The sequence below is a fragment of the Nilaparvata lugens genome, chromosome 3 (genome assembly GCF_014356525.2).
Source record: "Nilaparvata lugens isolate BPH chromosome 3, ASM1435652v1, whole genome shotgun sequence".
Taxonomy (NCBI): Eukaryota; Metazoa; Arthropoda; class Insecta; order Hemiptera; family Delphacidae; genus Nilaparvata; species Nilaparvata lugens.
Genome location: NC_052506.1, coordinates 25,627,264 through 25,644,870, shown reverse-complemented (window position 1 = coordinate 25,644,870; position 17,607 = coordinate 25,627,264). Strand labels below are relative to the sequence as shown.

The 17,607-nt window shown below is 35.0% G+C and overlaps 1 protein-coding gene across 1 annotated transcript in view; it reads left to right on the top strand.

Annotated features, from left to right (window-relative positions):
* Positions 1-17,607, top strand: part of LOC111043785 (ankyrin repeat and BTB/POZ domain-containing protein 2) — a 57,959-nt gene that overhangs the window by 15,557 nt on the left and 24,795 nt on the right. The window contains exons 3-9 of the mRNA XM_039423391.1: positions 2,114-2,198; positions 3,554-3,865; positions 5,962-6,110; positions 7,150-7,503; positions 10,316-10,574; positions 12,995-13,137; positions 16,720-16,907. Of these exons, the coding sequence (XP_039279325.1) occupies positions 2,114-2,198; positions 3,554-3,865; positions 5,962-6,110; positions 7,150-7,503; positions 10,316-10,574; positions 12,995-13,137; positions 16,720-16,907 (1,490 nt within the window). The remainder of the gene's footprint in view (positions 1-2,113; positions 2,199-3,553; positions 3,866-5,961; positions 6,111-7,149; positions 7,504-10,315; positions 10,575-12,994; positions 13,138-16,719; positions 16,908-17,607) is intronic.

Genomic DNA, 17,607 nt, shown 5'->3' with positions numbered 1-17,607 from the left:
AATCTGAACTCCGCAAACAGATCTGTTGCTTCCAATTTCTATCCAATTGTGAGCATGGAATAAATAAATGAATTCTGTACATCTACCCCCCTTGTCGACAAATCCATCTATTCTGTCTAAACTACATCTGCTACATAAAATTCTTTAGGTCTACAATATTTATTCAGATGACTTGTGAACGTGTGAGAGTAATTCCATTGTACACCGAATATTATAATGTATACATAAAGGAATGCTTCCTTGTCCGGTATGTCCGGATAGAAAATGAAGTTCTTCGGAAGGATAAGGTGGAGGAGGAGGAGGAGGAGGAAGTGAGGGGTGTGTTGGTTGCCTCCTCCGTTACAGATGTTTAGATATCATGTCATGTGGAACAAAGGTGAGAGAAGGGAAGCGCTGCTGAAGAGTTTTGCTAATTATTAGCGATTGTTTTTTTCTTCCCACGTCAAGAAAGCAGCGGTATGAGTAGCTCTTGGCTGCATTTCAGTCTATCATATCCCAGGGTGCATATAGCTTTCTCAAAGTTTACTCATTTAGAAAAGCTTTTTGAACAAGTGTTTTCTGCGACTCAATACACTGCGAGCGATATTTCAATCTTTTTAAAGTTTCATCAAATCTGACAAAGTGTTGCCGCTCTTGCTCCGAACAAGAATTATCTCGATATTTTTTAATTACTATAGTTCAGCCATGAATGCTCCAACAATCGTGAAGTTTTAACATGAATTTAAAAACATATTTCCAAGATCTATGTTCGCTTATTAACTTGTGCTCAAAAAGTGGATTATATTATTTTTGTTTTAGTTGTTATGTTAGTGAACTAATTTTATAAGATCGTGGATTATCTTTGTTACAACCGAGAGTCATTTTTGTTTCTATCATGGACTATTTCTGTTATAATCTGTCATTTTTTTGTTACACGCGTGATTTATTTTTTTACAATCGTCGATTATCTTGGTTACAGTCGTGATTATCAATTTTCTAACAATCCTAAGACTGTTATAATCGTGGTTAGTTTTTGTTACATTCTTGGATTAATTTTGTTACAATCGTCATTATTTTTGTGACCAGTGATGTTTCACAATCGTGATGAGGTGCTGTGATAACTGTTCTTGTCATTTGTGTCGCGAGTTGGCTGCTGGACTGATAAATAATAACAATTTATCGGGTGGCAATTCTAGTGGAAAAGATGACAATTTTATACTTAGAAATCGGGCTGATGAACAACGCTATAAGTCTGTGGTTATGGTGCCAGGCCCTCAGGCCTCTGATGAGATGTCTAATTCATGGTAACATTTATTTATCAAACTAAACATTTTGATAATGATATGAAACAACATCAGGCTTCACTTGAATACTTTGATAAATAGGTGCTGTATTTTTATATTTAATATTATTATTACAAATCATTGGATTCAACTATCCTTTTTACCTGAACTCAATATTTTGATGATTCAGTTGACAAAACAAATCCATATTTAGTCATCAAATTTTGGAACTTTAACAATGATAGGGAGAAACAATACCTTCAACTGTTCTAAAGCTTAACAAAACAGTTTAAACTATAACATAATTAACTATGTTGGAATAAACAACTATTAAACCAAAGAAAAAAACTAGAAAACTGTTTGTTTAATATCTTGATTTTTTTGTGAATGATGCTTCAAATTATATAGTTTTTGAAACCCGTTCAACCTGAGGTTTTGTACAATGCTTGATAATCCTATTCAAACACTTTTTTAAACTTGAATGGCACCAATTTTCTAGTCATTAAATTATTACTGAAGGAAGAACTACAAATTTTACTGTACAGGTACATCAAATAATCATATTCCAACATTCTATTAATGAATTATTAGCTGTTTCTCTGGTCGAAATCAATATTCTTTGACCTATACTTACTGAGAATTTCTTTACGTCTTACTGAGAAATTTGCTAACGTTTAAGAAAATGAAGAAGATTTCGATGAGTTATAAATATAAAACTTTAACATTCTAATTTGCTCCTTGTAACTCAATATTCGCTCCATTTCTCTTTGACTCTTCATGAAGTAATTGGCTGTGGGGAATTCATTCAATTTTATACATTTTTTTTACTTAGTTTTTCTTTTATTTTGCAGGCCTGGCGGAGGAGGTAGTAGGGAGCTTGTTAAGAGCACCTCGGAAACAGCCTCTCAGCTACTGTCATCATCCTCATCCCCTAGGGTAAGACATTTTTTAGGTTAGGTTAGGTTTTTCTCAATTCAACTGTTTCCGGTAACCACTTGCTACTTAAATATTTGATACATACTTGACTTGTATATTTTTGTAAAGTAGCAAATCTATCCCTCACACTAAAAATATTTACGGCCAAATATTGCAGGTGGAAATATGACTGTGAGGTGTTGAGTGTTTTGAGCGAAAACGTTTTCAATTTGTTGTCAATTAAGATGAGAGATCACTTATTTTAAGATAAGAGCGATTACTAGACAGATAAAGGCTATTACACTTAGGAGGTTGTAATCAATGAACATTTTGAAATGTATCATTAAATAAGTAAAAATATCTGAAAACAGTCTTAAAATACTAGAAATATATTTCGTTATCAAATATTGATTACATAGCAATTAATTTAACATTGATTGTGATATTTCAACCTTAATCTTTTGTTTGTTTAATATGCTTGTATGTGTTTTAAATTTATCTCCAGAGTAACATCACATAACCTATATGCAATTTTGAATCAAATTCCATGGAACAACACTCATAGATGAGACCTGTGATTTGCTCAAGTTTTAAAATATATAATATAAAATTATTAAAAATGTACGATTTTCTATTAGAAATTGCAGTTGACCATCTGCTGGACTATTATTACTGTATAATAATTATTTTAAATATCCAATTTTCAGTAGCAGAAGTCCTTAGTTCTATTTATACAGCTTTCATTGGATATTTGAAATAATTATTAAACAGTAATAAAAATATTATATTTAAAAATAAAATATACTCAAATACATCATGTTATGTTAATATAAACTTCTGGAATAGAGATTAATTAAAATCCATTCAAAAAGTCTGTACGAATTCTATAAGTACCATGTATCACACTATCACTATTAAAAAATTGAATGTATTCAATTATATCAATTATTTAAAACCACTGACGGATTCTTTTGATTCGTACTGTGAACAAAAAAATGGAATTGAAATACAGAATATTGAAAACAAATGTAGCAAAGTTGATATCATACTCTATCTGAAATAAGTTTAATTCTTATAACATTTTAATATGTAATTCAACATCAAAAAATAAATATTCTAATTATTTTGTAATATTCTCTCTGAATCTCTGATGAACTCAATTGAATATTTCCAACTCTTTTTTTTCTCTTTCTGAGATATGTTTCATTCTTATAACTTGATAATAGGCCTATGTAATCAATTTGAGAGGCATTTTTAAAGAGTTTGATTTTGGTAACTGAAAACCTGTAAATTACTTTAACATCAATATTAACGTATCGTTCTCTCTGAATCTCTGGTGAACTCAATTTTTCATTTCTAACTCATTTTTCCTTCAGGTATCGAGTAGCAGCGCAACCCTATCAATCAAAGACGCCGCCTCACCAGTCGTATCTCCGGCGGCGGTGGCAGTGAGTCGCGCGACACCCACCAAGCCGAGTCTGCCGCCTGTCGCGCCGGTCGCGTCGCTGTCGCCTGTCGCGTCGCTGTCGCCCGCCGCCGGCCACGAGTGCCATGGCGATGAGACGCTTGCCACGCCCACGCCTCGGAAGCCACAGCCGCCAACTGCCGCCTCCGCTACAGCGACTAAAAAGAGCGCGTTACCCCACCATCATCTCAGCGTTGATGAGCTTCGGCTGCTCCATGTCAAGGTTGGTTTACATTTATTCATTTTAGTAGGTAATATCATAGAGAAAAGATAGCGCAAGAAGATATTCCATGGTATAAGTCGTTTATGTTCCAAATTTCAAGCCGATTGTTTTATTTACTCAAGCCGATTACTGTCGACTCTTGTCTATTTATTACTGTTTTGGCCGGGTTTGAGTGTAAGAATGACACAGTATTGATTGATTGATTGAGTACTTTATTTATGTAGATTACAATATATACTGGCTTATACACTTATATACAATAGCTTACAATACAGCAAAATTATAGATGAATTTACTTAATATAGACTAAGAAAATAATTATTGAACTTTATATGATATGAAAAAAGCAATTTGTAAAAACTATAGATAATTATATTGTTATGCATCTACATAAATTGGCGGAGCTTTGGACATATCAATGTCCATTCTTCGGAAAGAATATTAAAAATATCCTTCTCACTAACTCTCTACCAAGTATGAGAGACTACCAGCGTTACATAGCTCCACAAAAAAGAACTACTAGGACTATCGGCTCGAGAACAGTAAAATTTGGAACATAAACGCCCTATACCATGGTAGCTATGGTAGCATGGTAGCATATCTTATATATATGGTAATATATTTTTATTTTGCGATATAAATTTGCTTTGCTTCAGTATGCAGCTGTATTGTGATTTTTTTCGGTTGAATATAATATTTATTTCATTATTTGATGTATCCATGCAATTTACAATTAAATGAAAATATTCTTCATTGGGCGGAGTTAGGAGTTTTTAGTTCTCTCTAAGGCTGGCCACTAGTGATAGGATATGCATGATAAACATGTATGTACAAGCATGTTTATCATGAACATGCACATGTTGCATCATGCATGTTTTGTCATTATCGAGAGGCTTCTAACATGAAATAAATAACAAATAAACCACTGGAAAATTACAAATTATAATGATACAAATATATTTTATACTCAAATAATAGAGTAGCGGAGAAAAATAAACATCAAAAAATCGTAGATATAAAAACCAAACCTCAAAAAAATTTGTTCGAAGCTTTTTGCTGTGATGACACAACAATGTGTGACTACGATTACACACATGTTCATTCATCATGTATGTCCTGTCGTTAGTGGCCAGCCTAACAACCTAGAATCACACGCTTTTGTTCTGTATGGAATATTTTTAGCTCAAAACTGGTCTCCATAATTTTTATAAATAGTAATGCTTTTCCGATACGATTGTGTTTTCACTCCATAAATTTAATTGCATAGATTTTTTCGATGGTAAGCCTACCTCAACACGTTTTCTTATGATGTTACCTGAACACAAATTGTTCCGTTTAGCTGGAGTACATTTGAATCATATTGATTTAAAATTCACGGGACCGTGGAAATTTCGAGTTAGGTATTCATGAAGGCATTCATTAGGCATTCGAGAAGTTGCTATTCACGAGAAAGGCATCATATTCAAATTATTGAGGATTTTGAATGAAAATTTATAGTTGAAAATAATGAGGTTTCACTATTGAATAATATAAGCTATGTTAGTAAATAAATGGACTAAAGTAAAATAAATTTCAATAGAAGAACCATTAAATCATCCAGCAATGTAAACGTAATCATTCAATAATTTATCAAAAAACAAGGGTTGAAATATTTACGCATCATTCAAAAGAGTAAGGGGAATCATTGCATGAAATTTTTAAAATGGTTGATCATCTTCAACCGTCATTCAATATTCTATCAAAGGGTTGACACTCTTCAAGTATCTCAGTTGAGACACTCAGAAATGAATGATTCATTTTAGTTCCTAATTTTAGTAAACGATGAGTCAATCATTTATCCTTCCTTCCCATAAGAAATGTTATCGGCCGATACGATTCTATTCCATAACGGCAAATCATGACAAAATACATAATTTAATGACGAAACTATTAAACTAATATACCCATACCCATTGAACTAATAAGTAACCCATATGAATTGGTTCGTAGCAACTTCTATTGGTCGAATCTTAACTGAATTCAACTGAATTTATTGATGTAATGAATAGTTCTGTAATTCGAAGTTCCGATGTAACAAATTCTGTTTTGTTTTGTAGCGAAGACATGACTCGAACGGGAGCTCGTCGGACGACAATCGGTCGTCAGGCCATGCGAGTATGTCTGACGGCCACACCAGCTCCAGTCCTCCCGTCGACCGCCATCATCACTACCGATCGCATCTCAACTCTGTCCCGGAAGATGAACGGTAAACTGTTATCAATTGTGTACTAATATTGGGTAAACATGAAAAGTAAACTAATTATTTAGATTGTTTTCTGCAATGTTTATTTTGTGTCGGAAGAAGAAGTTATGGGATGTTTCATTCACCCACTCTTTCAATTTCCTTTGAAATACCAATGACCTGAACGTTTTGCAATATATTCTGCCATACGATATGTGTCTATCAACCCAAATATTACGCAATTATTATAACTAGGTAACATTACATCTACTCTCATAAACGTGTTACCATAGTTGAGAGAGTCATTTTCCGTAAACTCTTTCAAATTAAATGCCTCAATTGGAACGTCTGTATTATTTTACAACTTCTACAATATCCTCTGCTACAAGATATACTTTTATTACCCTCCCAAATATTTTACAATTTATTTCTACCAACATTACACCTACTCTAGTAAATGAGTCACTAGTTAAGTGTATTAATTTTTATGAAATACGACTAATTCTATAGTAACTTGAACCTAATTGAAATTGGCACAACCATTTATTTATACCTCTTTAATAAATAGGCTACATTAGCTTTGTCAATTTCATGTAGATGTTATTCAATAGAGATATCTACCACATCACCTTCATAGAATCACAAAAAGCCATTATCACAACCCATTTTTCTAAAGCATGTGTAATCTCTTTTACCCCAAGATTCATGTTTTTAATTACAACTTTCACTTCAATCTATGTTAACTCCTCTACCCCAAGATTCATGTTTTCATTACAACCTTCATTTCAATGTATGTAAACTCCTCTCCTCCGAAATTCATGTTTTCATTACAACCTTCATTTCAATTTATGTAAACTCCTCTCCCCCAAGATTCATGTTTTCATTACATCCTTCATTTCGATTTATGTGATATCCTCTCCTCCAAGATACACGTTTTTACCACAAACCTTTTTTACAACTTCTAACCTTCTCTACCACAACATACATGTTCCTATAACAATCCTGTATAAATATACAATCCTGTATGTTTCGACAATAATAACAACTGTCTCTGTTTGGACAGACTGTCGGCGAGCGTGATGCCGAGCCAGAGCCGGGGTTCGGCGGGCGGAGGTGGAGGCGGCGGAGGCGGTCGCAAATCGGTACCGAGCCGCAGCCGGCACCGCGCCACCCCCGCCAAGCTGGTGCCGAGTGGCTCGGGCATCGAGGACATCAAGCTGGCCATCCAGCAGCTGACCATGCGCTCGCACACGTCTAACGCGGGCGGCGGCTACAGCACCAGCACCTACTCGAGTCTCAGCGGCAGCGAGAGTAGCGAGCCCGCTGTGCGACGCTTGATGCGTCACTCGTCGCTTGAGACCATCAACACCAACGTCACATCGGCTGACGAGTTTGTCTGGGTCGATTCGCATAACAGGTTGGTGATCAACACTGTATCAACGATAGTTTTGTTTAGTCTAGTTTATTATTCGCCACATTCTATTGACTGGGGAATTGTCAAATTGGTTAAAACTGGTTCTTAGGTCTCTAAAAACCTAAGGATAAAAAATAATTTCAAAACTTATTCTAGAAAAATAAAAAATTGGATTAAAATTGAAAAACAAAAGTATTATTCTACATTAGATCGAATGCCTCCCCGGAAAAAATGGCTAGTTCTAAATAAAATATGTGAAAATCCGAGAAAAACTAGATCTCATGATGAATTGAAAATAGAACACAGGATTAAAATTGTATCAGATCCAAAAACAATATCAAATCTATTTAATGATTTTTTGTTAACATTGGCAGAGAAGTTTCAGCTACTTCTTATGGTGGAGCTGATGATGATAATGACTATCATAACACCTTCAAGGAAAGAAACCATCAAACGTCTATGTTTTTTGACGCTGTTACTTATGACGAACTGTTAATTTACATAAAACAATTGAAAAATGGTACTTCTTCTGGAGATGACTTTATATCTTCTAGAATTTTGAAGTATGATGCTCTGGCCATTGTTCCCATTCTAGTTAATATTTTCAATTGCAGTCTCTCTACAGGAATATTTCCTCCTGGGATGAAGCTAGCAAGAGTGGTGCCAATCTACAAATCCGGTTCTAGATTTAAGTTGAACAATTATAGACCTATATCTCTGCTGTCTGTTAAAAAAGACTTCGAAATTTCCTCAACTCATTTAATTTTTTCTATAATAAACAGTTTGGCTTTCGTGAACGCATGAATGCAGGAAAGATTCATGGCTTTAGAAAGATTCATGTCAGTTGTTTTCTGTGGCTTCAACTTCAGGCCTGCGCGCTGTGTTGCAGGACTGTTTTTGGACATCAGAAAGGCATTTGACACGGTTAACCATTTAATTTTGTTAAATAAATTATTGATGTTGCTTTCCATGACGAAACACTATATAATAACTTTGTTGTGGCTAAGACACTGTGTTACTAGTAAATATTTGAAAAACACTTACTTTTCTTGGAGTAATGAGGAATGCATTTCACTCCTGAAGAGGAGCTTCATCAGCCTGACACCACCAGGGGCGCTTGCTCTTATGGGTTGGTCCAAGGTCTATAAATACAGGTCATGACACTCGTGTTCCTTATGGAGCGGCCATTATGTGGGGTCTTGAAATATCCCAATCTGCTCATAACAAAATCATGCATTATGCTTTTTAAAAACAATATTCTGGTTCAAATAATATGTAAATTCAGGTTTTAGATTTTTTAATGATGGAATTTCCTTAATAAATGGTTTAATAATTCATTTTTTATTATTAAAAGTTGTTTTTATTCTTGTAACTTGTTATGATTCATAAGGCATTGGGACAAAAGGCAATCCTCAAAAAGAGTTTGAAGTTCCCAATCTATAAAAATCAACAATTCAGTACCTAGTTGGAATCTAAATATTATTATTCTGTGGGAAGAATTTATTTTACAATATTCAAAGCCAAGCAATATGTCTTGAACAATATAACAAAATAACACATCATGTTGTTCAATCTATAATAATAACAGCTGATAAATTTGTAAATTGGTGAACTAGAACCCCATAAAATGGCGATTTTGCAATGCATCACGGGATTGTGTCATGACCTGTATTTATAGACCTTGGGTTGGACTGTGTGGCCAAAATGTGAGTGAGTGGCTGCTAGTCTTTTCTTTCTCTCTTCTTTTTCTTTCTCCATTTATTCATAAATTTAAAATTAAGTGATATTCATTCCTACTTGCAAACTTGAAGTATTGTATACTTCCGGCAAGTAGTATTTTTTATTCCAATTCACGAATTTCTTTCTAATAAAACATACCAGTATTTATTAATCTTTTATAAATTATTTTTTATCTTACTGAGCTGTGTGTTTTTGTTTTTCTTATTGATTCTGATTGTAAATATTGAATTTGAACTGTAAATAATGATCATACTTTTATTAGCTTATAATGTGTTGTAATATTCTGGTTCTATGTTAATAGTTTTTGTTCTTTGTATAAAAATGCCAGTAAAATAATAGTATAAATAATGCTCAAATTATTAACTGATGATAGTCTAGATAGAAAAATATAAGATGATTCGTGTAAGATAAACATTATTATAAAGAAATAATATGATAGTTTTTAACAAAAAAGTTTTGGGCTAGCGCCTATTTTTTCATTCCTATATTGTAATTTTTCATCCGATGAATAAATAAATACTTTTTGATTTGATATCAAGTTTCGAAAAAAACATCTCCAGTGACTTACACTCAACAATATCAATTTGAGTGAATTCAACACATTAATTTAACAAAATATGCTTTCTATGAGATAGGCCTATGGCTGTTCTTAATGCTGATTGAATTTTCGATGCATTACCTACTGTTGAACCAATGCTTATCAATCCTTCGAAATGAATTATCTTCTCTATCTCAAGTATACAATTATTTTAATCGAATATACCTAGTAAGATTCATCTCACTAGTAATCAAGTTTACGCCCTTAGAATTAAAAACCAAAATTTTTTTAGAACACTTTCCAATCCTTAAATACATTTAGCTCAATTTAGTTAACTGAATTTAGAAAGAGAATAAATTTAAGCTAGCGCCTGTCTCTCCTCTCTAATATTGTAATTTTGTTGTCCTGACGAATGAATATGAATATTCTCTGTCTCAGGGTGAATGATTTTAAATAGATGTTTTTAGGTTCAGCTATGAAGTATTAAATAAATGAAAAATTGATGAATGAATAATTCTCACAATACTCAATTCACAGACTAGTAGAACTGCAACACCTGCCGTGGTCCAATCACGACGTGTTGCGAGTGATCCAGAACGGGCGCGTGAAGGAGAACATGGAGCGTGTAGCCATGGAGACCATTCCGCGTCTGTCCTACCTGTTGCAGCGGGCGCTGGTGCGGCTGGCAAGGGAGGCGCAGCGATTGGCCAAGCCAGTTGGCATGTGTGGCAAGCAGGAGGTGGCCAGTGCGCTGCGTATCATTCTATGTCCCGTCTTGGCCGACTCTTGTATCAAGGTGAGCACACTAAATAATAGGCCTATACTTTTCAACCAGCTGCGTATCATTCTTTCCCGTCTTGGCCGACTCTTGTATCAAGGTGAGCATACTAAATAATAGGCCTATACTTTTCAACCAGCTGCGTTTCATTGTGTCCCGTCTTGGCCGACTCTTGCATCAAGGTGAGGGAATCCAAGATTGATGGATCGTCTTATTGGTTGTACTAGGTCTGAGTTTACTAAATGGATACCTATAGTGAGATTAACGTTATAAGGTCGGTGAAAATAATAGAACGACAGAGTTGCCAATTTTCCGTAACCACTGCCTTCTATAACAGTACATAGCTGTAATTCAAGTTGGGGAAACTTTACTTCAAGTGTTGCTTAAATCTGGCTTCTCAATTCAGAGAGTAGTGATAGTGGAAGCACGTTCCCACGTTCCTTGTTGAAACCTAAAGCTAAATATCGCATGGTGTTGGGTCAGGAGAACGTGGAGGCCTTTCTTAGCCATGGCTTTCATTCGTGGCTCTGCGGTTGGGACATTTGGTTGTCTTTCAAAAGCTATCCGATAGAGAGCAGATTGGTAGATGCTTATGGCGAATAGACTCTGAACATTTTAATTTGATTTTGAAATTTCTTCAGAAGCTATCATAAACATTTCAATCTACCTACAATTATGTCTACTCTATAGCCAAATCTATAATTCGGGGCCAATGTAGAGATATAAAATGCGGTGAACTACAAAAATCGATACCAATAAACAATATATAATATTATCAAAGCTCATAACAAATAGAACTATGATTTAGAATCCTAAAGCACTTACAAGAGATTTTTCATGAGACAAACTTCAATTTCACCAAATAATGTCTAGGGACCTATTAATAAATACGGGTCTTTTTAGAGCGTTCTTAGACGATTACGTCCAGTCTAGTAACCAATTACAGGGACCGGTCAGAAAAACTATAGTAGCTGATTTAATGAATCTGATTGGTTCCTGGTATTGGCTGCTAAGCAACTGAAGCGAGAAAATAAAACTGGAGTGACCATAAACAAGAAGCCACTTGCTTTACTAACATAAGGACCATATGCGAACACTACGTTTACTTGTAGATAAATCACGTTTACTTATAGATATGGTTGAATTTGTTAGAATGTGTTTCATACGGGGTTTAAACGAACAGTTAACATTTCTCCGTTTAAACCGAGTATCTGCTTACGGGCCTAAGAATGGTCTAAAGAATCGTTTATAAATAATACTGTGTGTCCTTAATATAATAACACAATACATTTTTATAAAGCAATATACTTTTTTAAATTCAATTTCAATTGATTTCCAAAAAACATAATACACGAATATGAAATACAACATACAACATATTTTGGAATCCCCCTACTAGACTATCCATCTGTGTGTAGGGGGGGGGGGAATTCCACTTTATACATAAGCTTAATCTGCTCATAGAAGTAAATAATAGAGAATACACCTATAATTTAGATCTATTATTAATATTTTGATTATAGAATAGACAATACATTGTGATGATGTATATTTTAATGTAGGAATAAGTATACTTAATACATTGGTTGATTAATAGAATCAATAAAAAATAAACAATATTTTATTGAAGACCGCAGTGGCAGGGATTCCAGAAATTCTCAAAAGAGAGAATGAAAAAAAAAATAAACCAGACAGGCAAAACCGTCAAACCAGTTATATCAATGATAAAATAAATACCAATCAATTGTCTGGAAACCTTGAAGTCGTGTTGGTCACCAAGCATAACAAGATTGGAGTAGTTCTTATGAAGCTTCCCAACCAATCAGGTAGAGCCACCTGTCCACCCTCTTCCTAATCACTACCAAACTAAACGCTTCTGCTTCCCTAATCATCCCTGGCACATTTCTGTACAAGATATGGGCCAGGTATGAAGGATTTGTCAATTCAGAACCGTGAGTCAGCTGAAGTATCTCAAAGTTGTAATTGGATCTGTGGCGAGTTGAGTAGCTATGGTTGACTGTTTCTCCCAGAAGTTCCGTTTTGTATTTTTTTAATGTGGATCAACAAAGATTTAATAAAAAGCTGTCTAACATTCAGCACGGGAAATTCGATAAACAATTGTATTGTTGAGTATCTAAAGTCTCTCTTTAAAATTGTTTTTATAATTGGTCTTTGGGTGACTGCAAGAGGCTCAATGACTGAGGAGGAAGCCCCTCTCCAAGCTAGAATTTCATCTAGTATTATAGATTGGACATAGGCGAAGTAAACTACTTTGCACTGATCCACACTCAGAACATTACTCAGCTCTGAAAATGCGTGAAGCAGCTTTCTGAGCCTGCTCAGAATTCAACTTCTGTTTAAACAGTGTTGCACTTATGTTTTTTCATGTTTTCAATGATTTTGTGTGGAAAGCAATCGAATACTTTTGTGTTTTTTAGGCTTGTCTGAGATCGGCGGCCATGTTTGCAATGTCTGGCGACCAGCTGAAGCAGAGCAAGTCGAGCCGAGCCGGCCTGCAGCTGTCGGTCGGTCGATTCCACCGCTGGATGGTCGATGTCCGGCTCGGAAAGTTTGTTCATGAGTGAGTACAACTATACAGGCCGATATTCCAACAAACACCTTGCAAATACTCGAATCTATTAAATATAAAGGTCGAAAATTAATTGGAACTTTGACTGATAAAGATCAAGAATTATCATGATATAATATTATTAGATATCGATCAAAGAAAGGTTTTCATAAAGTATTTTGAAGTACTTGGAATTTAAAATCTTCAGCGTAGTAATCACTGCGTTGCATATCCATACTTTCCCACTAATGAAATAAAACTTAAATTTAAAAAACACTTATAATAAAGTGAAAATGCACTTACTATTGGTAGTGACAATCGTTTCGACCTGGTGTGGGTAATTACCGAGGCCGTAGGCCGAGGACTAGAAAAGATTGAGAGCTGGAAAAACATTTTTGCCCGTGGTGCGAACGATATTTTTCGCCACACTACAGGTATTGCTGACAAAATAAATAGTCTAAAGAATACAAAATAAAGAATACTCGTTAAGCTATCGTACCTATCTCTTGATTTTAGTGGTAGAAGATTTGCAGTCAGGATTTCAGATTCTTTTAAAATTTCACTTGGAATACCACAGTCATCTTCAAGCATTTTTGAAAATTCGGAATGCACTAATCAACAATAAATAATTGAATAAAACTGGTTGCGAAGCGAATTAGTTTGATTCGAAACTGGAACTGAAATCATGGCGACTTTAGCTGATGATGAAAGTGCCACTCGCCCGATCTAGCGGATGACTTATTAACTACCTCCATGAGCGGCTGGAAAGAGACAACTTTCTGGCCTAGCCCGGAAAAGAAACCCTTTTCTGACGTCGTCTGCAAACAAGGTCTTTCAGATCTACGTAGGGACTGGAAAACAGCTGCTTTCTGTGCAGTGTGGCGAAAAGTGCATTACATCATAAGTGATCATAAGTATCACTTCATAAGTGATTTAAAATTCAAGTTTTATAATCTTCAGTTATTAAAATATGTCTAAACGCTTTGAAGTGATTTTAGATTCCAACTTCAAACTGCATTATCTGGCTTCAAATTCCATTTATGAGTTTTTTACTGTTCTAGTGTGTTCTTGTTCTACTCTTCTAATGACTCATCTAAATAACATCTGGGGATAACACTGGCTTCTATAATACCTTAAGAGACGTAATAAGAGAGTTAACTTTTTTTGGTCGGCTGAGAATGATTTTTGAACAAGCTTTTGGAGCTAATATTCTAATATTGTTACGATGGCAATGAGTTGAAGACATGATTTATTGTGTACTAGAACCATTATTTAAAAAATAGACGAAACACTTCTGCATCAATCAGTGTTATCTCCTGTAATTTATTTAGCTCGGTGGTTCTAGTATTCTAATTGTAATGTTCTCAAGTACTATTTACTTTTTCTGACTTGAAATGCACACTGCAACAGGCGGAGGAAATGTCCCTTCCCATACATAAGTCTGTCTGTCTACATTTGTCTGCTTACATCTGCATCAAAACGTTTTAATTTTTTCTCCGAATGTCTGCATACGTCTGTATGATGCTGAGTGTGCTTTGGCCTCGATTCGATTAAAAAGTGTTTTATAAATGAAAACTGAAAGCTTTGTACTTGATTATTCAGGTAGAAACAGTCGGGTAGGATTTAAAATATGTGATGACCCATCACCGTTTGAATGATAGGTTCATGTAAACTATTTTAGGAGAGTGGAACTGGGGAACTCAGGAACTCTCATGTCTCTTGAATCTGAACATTCAAAAATTCATTCCAAGGATCTATAAAACCTTTCATCTATACCAGTGGTCGCCAAACTTATGAGCTTGTGAGCTAGAATAGCATTTATAAAATCTTCTAGTGAGCTACCAAGGAATATTAGAATAAAGAAAGTATCTTTTATCGCCTATAAAGATACATTTCTAGTGTTGAAATCTACTTATCTCATAGCAAAAAGTACAACAAAAGTTGAAATGTACATTTCAATGATAGCAGTGGAACTCTTTTTGGCGATCAAGTATTTTCTTGACGTTGTAGCCTCCATTCTGATGCAGTTGTCCAAAACATGTCCCTATATCTATTTTTTTAATGTGGATCAACAAAGATTTAATAAAAAGCTGTCTAACATTCAGCACGGGAAATTCGATAAACAATTGTATTGTTGAGTATCTAAAGTCTCTCTTTAAAATTGTTTTTATAATTGGTCTTTGGGTGACTGCAAGAGGCTCAATGACTGAGGAGGAAGCCCCTCTCCAAGCTAGAATTTCATCTAGTATTATAGATTGGACATAGGCGAAGTAAACTACTTTGCACTGATCCACACTCAGAACATTACTCAGCTCTGAAAATGCGTGAAGCAGCTTTCTGAGCCTGCTCAGAATTCAACTTCTGTTTAAACAGTGTTGCACTTATGTTTTTTCATGTTTTCAATGATTTTGTGTGGAAAGCAATAGAATACTTTTGTGTTTTTTAGGCTTGTCTGAGATCGGCGGCCATGTTTGCAATGTCTGGCGACCAGCTGAAGCAGAGCAAGTCGAGCCGAGCCGGCCTGCAGCTGTCGGTCGGTCGATTCCACCGCTGGATGGTCGATGTCCGGCTCGGCAAGTTTGTTCATGAGTGAGTACAACTATACAGGCCGATATTCCAACAAACACCTTGCAAATACTCGAATCTATTAAATATAAAGGTCGAAAATTAATTGGAACTTTGACTGATAAAGATCAAGAATTATCATGATATAATATTATTAGATATCGATCAAAGAAAGGTTTTCATAAAGTATTTTGAAGTACTTGGAATTTAAAATCTTCAGCGTAGTAATCACTGCGTTGCATATCCATACTTTCCCACTAATGAAATAAAACTTAAATTTAAAAAACACTTATAATAAAGTGAAAATGCACTTACTATTGGTAGTGACAATCGTTTCGACCTGGTGTGGGTAATTATCAGACTGTAGAAAATGACTCTATGAAACTTACTTATGATGACCCACACCAGGGTCACTACTAATAGTAAGAGCATTTTCACTTTATAAGTGATTTAAAATTCAAGTTTTATAATCTTCAGTTATAAAAATATGTCTAAACGCTTTGAAGTGATTTTAGATTCCAACTTCAAACTGCATTATCTGGCTTCAAATCAGTTTATGTGTTCTTTACTGTTCTGTGTGTTCTGGTTCTACTCTTCTAATGACTCATCTAAATAACATCTGGGGATAACACTGGGGATAGGATTTAAAATATCTGATGACCCATCACCGTTTGAATGATAGGTTCATGTAAATTATTTTAGGAGAGTGAAACTGGGGAACTTAGGATCTCTCATGGCTATCTTGAATCTGAACATTCAAAAATTCATTCCAAGGATCTATAAAACTTTTATAACCTTTCATCTATACAATTAGTTTTAGATAATACATAGAACATAAACGTTTTATGACTTCTGACACAGTGTTTGGTGAGATGTAGTGATATTCATTCATAATAAAACCACAGAAGATGTAGTCAACTATAACGAATTTATTTGGAAAACTCTACAAACATGTTTCACAACTACTATGGTACCATCTTCAATGTGATTTGATTTTGATTGTAATTAATAAGTCGTGTTTATTTTTAGGTATGCTGCTGTCTATTTAGCAGCTGGATTAGAAAACCTTCTAGAAGAAATAATTCTGCAATGCTTGCCGAGCAAAGCCGACACAGTGCTGACCGCCTCGATGTTCGAGCATTCGATTGCCAACAATGGCGATCTGTGGGGACTTCTGCAACCCTATGCTCATCTCAACACCGGGCGTACTGCCTCAGGTATTCATGAATTATGATTTCATTAATAATAGATTATTCTTTGATTGTGAACCAGAACAATTTGTCATCAAAAAAATTAGGCTAGTTGCAACCGTCCTAAATGAGACATACAATAGGTTGAGACTGTTGGGAGACGTTTACACGTAAAATGTGGGGTGAGACAAGGTGATGCCCTGTCTGTATTATTGTTCAATTTGGCTCCACATGAAGAAGTAAAGAATATCGCACATGGAAATACCATAGTATTCCTTATACTATAGATTTATAATACCATAGATTGCAAGTCTGTGGATTTGCGGATGATCTGGTCATAATAGCCAGAACAGTGCCAGCTTTGAAAGATGCCTTCGCATTGTTAGCAGATAATAGTGTACCAATGGGATTGGAGATGAACGAGGCAGAAACAAAGTATCTGAGAGTGTTACCAGCGGTGGGTAGGAAAGATACAAGAAACTTGAAAATTGACCCTTTTATATTTCAGCAGGTAGATGAATTTGTTCATCTGGGAACGCTAGTGGCATGCAGTGGGAAATTCTACGCAGAGATAAGAACTAGAATCATAGCAGGTAACAGGTCATACTATGCCAGTAGTATTAGCTATTCAAATCTCAACTGCTGTCAAGAGCTTCAAGATTATAGGAAGCATTGGTTATGTTTTGAGTATGAGAAATGGGTGCTTACTGCTGGTGATTGATATACA